Genomic DNA, 4,468 nt, shown 5'->3' with positions numbered 1-4,468 from the left:
TGCTGTGCCACTGGGAGGACCTTGTAAGATATCATTGGGATTACGGCCAAAATATCACTAACAGTGAGAGTACCCACGTGAAAAATCACTGCATCGAAATCATTATAAATTTCTATTTTATGACTATGTAGACTCCTGGTAAAAACAGTGTATCAAGTTAGCTATATTCATTATCAGGTTGATCTTTAGTTCTGATCTTTGTAGATAGATTGCTTGATCAAAAATTAATGGTAACTCGGACCCTTCCTTGAAATCCAATTCTTTAAGGAAAACACTCTTCCCTTTTAAAAACACCTGCATGACGTTATGCTTTCTTTATTCTCATGTGCTATACCAAAGTAATTTAAAATATCTGAATAATAGGCTGAATTTAAACCGTAAAAAAACACAGTTGTTGTGGTACTCACATAACAAACATTCAAAGTTTAAATTTAAAACAAACATTTGAATTATGTAAGTAAGTCAGATTAGTGAAATTCACTTTATTAATTGCTCTCTGTAAACATTTCTACAACTAATTTTATTATATTATTTTATAATTAGGTGTCATACAATATAATATACTGTTTAGTGTGTCAACTATTTCAATGCAAAAAATAACCAATAATATACATTTCAGTTCATCTCAAATTTAGGGTTCAGAGGTGATGGACATTATTTTACTAAAATATCACAAAATCAGTATGTTTTTTTATTGTTTAGAGCACTGTAGTTTCACACATATATTGTTTAGTGTATCACCTGTTGATGTAATACTAAGACCTATCTTTATTTAATAAAAAAAACTGCACAAATATACATTAGAAAACTAATTCACCACATATCAGTTTTTCACACAAACAGGTGACTCCCCCTACTTGTAGTAAAAAAACAACAGAAATTTCCTTCAAGTTCATAAAGTTTAAATGTTTTCTAAATACAATTATTCATGAACATGTGTGTACATTTCGTATATTAGTCATAACATTTCAGTATTCAAAAAATAATCAGTATACTATATCAATCCACTGAGTTACACTGGAGTATGTTAAAGAAATTATCTGGATATATCGATAGGGAGAGGACACCTATACTGTGTGCATTGTTATTAACATATGTTTGCTAACAAGAGGAGTTCATCAATCAGCTTACTCCTAGATCCCCTTAACTACCATGAAATCTTAAGTATTTTTTAGAGTTAACTGATAATGAGAGGAGAACAAAAAAGTCACTATTTTGGTACCTGGTGGTTTATAAGAGTAGCCTTTATAGAAGGATGATTTCTTAGTGGTTTAATTTTATATACAGGATTCTTTAGCTAGAGCAAGAGTAAAAGAATTTAAAATGGCATGTATATATAGACACACACACACACACAAATAGAAAAGGTGTTGTTAATTTGTCAAATTATTGTCTAAATAATTGGACTACTTTAATCACTTCATTTACACTATGGATGTCACCAAATGGTATATAGAATGGTGCACAATATATTAACAAAATACAACAGAAATAAATACTCAGATGATTTAAAAACCAGTAAGAACCACACAGCTTCATAGTTTCTTCTACCATAATTTCACGTAAACACCATCTACAGTTCTGAAACAGATTTACCAGACTTAATAGAACCTTTGGTAGAAATCACATTTCAATATCACAAACACCACCTTCCCAATTACATTTGTAAACCTTCAACTATTATCTCGATTTTGTTTACTCAATAAAAATTATTTTCATACCAACAATGGCTAACATTTATATTTACATTAATTTGGTGATAACTTCAAAAGCAGCAATTTTGAGACTTTTTTTTTTCAAGGGGAAGGGGAGACAGTTATTATATACATTTGAGATTACTACAAAAAGGTACTTGATTATTGAAACGGGTACCTCGGATTGTCATCTAAACTCAAAAGCAGAGCTATGCTTAAAGAGAGAGTGAGTGACCAAATTAACAATGTATGTACTAGTATATAAAATATAATATTCTGTATAAAAATTTGCTTCTTTGAACTTTTTCATAGACTTATTAAACTCAACGGTACACAAGTGAGATTACCTAGGTGAGTTACATGGAAAAAAAAAGATGTATCGCAAGTTTTGGTAATTATGGTATCATTCATCCAATACAGTCAGACTAAGTTTCACTTCCTTACTTATGATTCCTGTTCTTATATCCACATCTATACAACAGAAACAGAAAGACATGAAGTTAAACATTTTGTTTCGGCCGTATTTTATAATTTAGACAAGCTTTATTAGCATACTCATTTTGATAATGCTGGAAAATGTAACGGACATGGAGGCTATCTGTGGTTCTTGTCTGGATGTCAACAGGCTCAATTTCTTGCAAATAAGATGGGCTTACAATAGGAACAATGAAGTCAACATTTTCAAGCAATTTTCTGATGTTACTGTAAGGATCAAAAGCAAGCTCAACATCTAACTCCCTTGCAAAGGTGATGTTAAACTGCAAATTCATCTTATCTTTCAATTGTAACTTCCCGAGATCATAAATGGTGCGTATGTACGTACAGTATTTTGAATTTATACTCTTCTATCTCAGTAAGTTTTCAAAAGAATAGCTCAAACACAAATTTGGAGAACCGTAGGATACATTTTTGAGGATGCCCTGTGAGACAATTTTCACCGCATACTTTTCTTAGAAAATGAAAAACGAAAAAAAAAAGTAACTTTTTTTTTATTGGACATTCAATCAATTTTGAATCTGTATCATCCATATGGAAGAACTACCCCATTCCTTTCAATACTGATACTACAACATAATCTATATAAGGTGTGTGTGTATGTATGTACAAGACATGAAATTATGGATGATAACAATTCTATAAAAATGGAAGTTTTACAGCACGACTATGATTATTGACTTTTTACATCAGTTTAACGAAAATTTTCAACAAACATTTGTTTTTGTCAGGATGAGAGGTTTTGCAGGATTCATAACATACACGTATACGTCGTATGATGGGAGTTCTCGTCCATTTGGGTATTAGACTGACTGAAAAGTTGCGTTATGAAACAATACAATGTCATCAACAAGCAAACTAAACATGGAAGAAAGGTTCCTTGTAATGCACAGACTGATCTTTTCCTGTTCACTGGATATACCACTGGGGGTCACATGTTCAGAGCTCTAGGTCGAGATAACAAATTAGTCGACTCTGAAGCCACAAGTCCAGCAAAGGCTGTGGATCACAATCAAAATGGAAGAGTGAATACAGATAACCTTCACATTATTACAGACAGGAATAAAAAATTAACTCTCTATCATCAAAGGAAATTATCACCACTAAAAAATCTGCATTTAACACGTTAAACTATTAGCTTAATGCAATACTCTTAAAACAAAAACATAAGGTTCCAGTGCCATTATTTTTGCATGTAGTATTCTGAGGTAAAAATTAAGAAGTTGGTTTGCTGTTACTGACAATCAAATTATAACCTAGTGAATTGTTTAATGGCATTAAAAAAACTCTTAAATTATAGATAAGCTTATTTGGAAGGAAATAAAAAGTAGTTTCAATGTTTTAATTTAGCATGAAAAAGTTTTCAAATTACAACCTTACCGTGATCCGTAAGGCCATATCCAAAGTTTTTGTACACTTTCATCACTTCTATGCAGATGTAAATTCGCAGAACAATGCCAGAAGTTCCTAAAAATACATTTATAAAGTCGCAAATAAATTATTTTACAAGCAGAAAACATAATTTGGAACATAATTAAAGGACTTAGATCATTTAGTGAGTTGGGCAAATAAATTGCTGATGGGTTTTAATTATAATAAATACTAGATAATGCATGTGGGTTATCATAATTTGAATTGTAAGTACAATTTGGATGGGAATATCCTTAACAGTGTTATGGAAGAAAAGGATCTTGGTGTAATATTTGATCAGTCTCTAAAGCCATCTAAGTAGTGTGCTGTTGCTAGTGGTTGGGCAAATAGGATTTTAGGTTGTACTAAACCACCCGTGACCTGTTGGATCACCCACTATTTAGAGGTTATGAAGAATTCAAGCTAATTTCAATATTGCACCGAAATGAAGGTTTCTTTTGAGATAATTTAATTAAATATTTCAATCCATTCGTGTTATTCATAATTCAAGAAAAGATATTTGATTGTTGATCGGGAGTAAAAGAAAAGACCATTTCATTTTTCAAAAAAAGTGAAGTCAGAGTTTTCAGGTATGGTGATGAATTAGTTCATTATGTTGTCGCCTTTCCTCTTAAACCTCCTACAAATAAGAAACAGTAACACTTTATTTTTTCTTCAAATTACCTACCATAACCAAAGCACATTATTGAGAAATTCTTCAAGATTTTGTTTTTGTCATCTTACGCCTTTTAATAAAGATGGGAACACTGACAGGGAAATAGATTTGAATGAAGAAGTTTCGTAAAGAGCACAAACGGTAGTGTGAATGATTTTCTGGCTGAGAAAATAAGCAAACAAACAATCAAAAA

General features: G+C 31.4%; 1 protein-coding gene across 1 annotated transcript in view; it reads right to left on the bottom strand.

Annotated features, from left to right (window-relative positions):
• Positions 1-467: 467 nt before the first annotated feature.
• Positions 468-4,468, bottom strand: part of LOC106463895 — a 30,725-nt gene continuing 26,724 nt past the window's right edge. Inside the window, exons 9-10 of the mRNA XM_013923974.2 lie at positions 3,570-3,656; positions 468-3,188 (exon numbers count right to left, since the gene is read on the bottom strand). Coding sequence (XP_013779428.1) covers positions 3,121-3,188; positions 3,570-3,656 — 155 coding nt within the window. The 3' untranslated portion in view covers positions 468-3,120. The remainder of the gene's footprint in view (positions 3,189-3,569; positions 3,657-4,468) is intronic.

Source organism: Limulus polyphemus, unplaced genomic scaffold (assembly GCF_000517525.1).
Source record: "Limulus polyphemus unplaced genomic scaffold, Limulus_polyphemus-2.1.2 Scaffold1511, whole genome shotgun sequence".
NCBI classification, from domain to species: Eukaryota; Metazoa; Arthropoda; class Merostomata; order Xiphosura; family Limulidae; genus Limulus; species Limulus polyphemus.
Note: the sequence above shows the minus strand (reverse complement) of the source record. Positions and strands in the feature narration are given on the sequence as shown.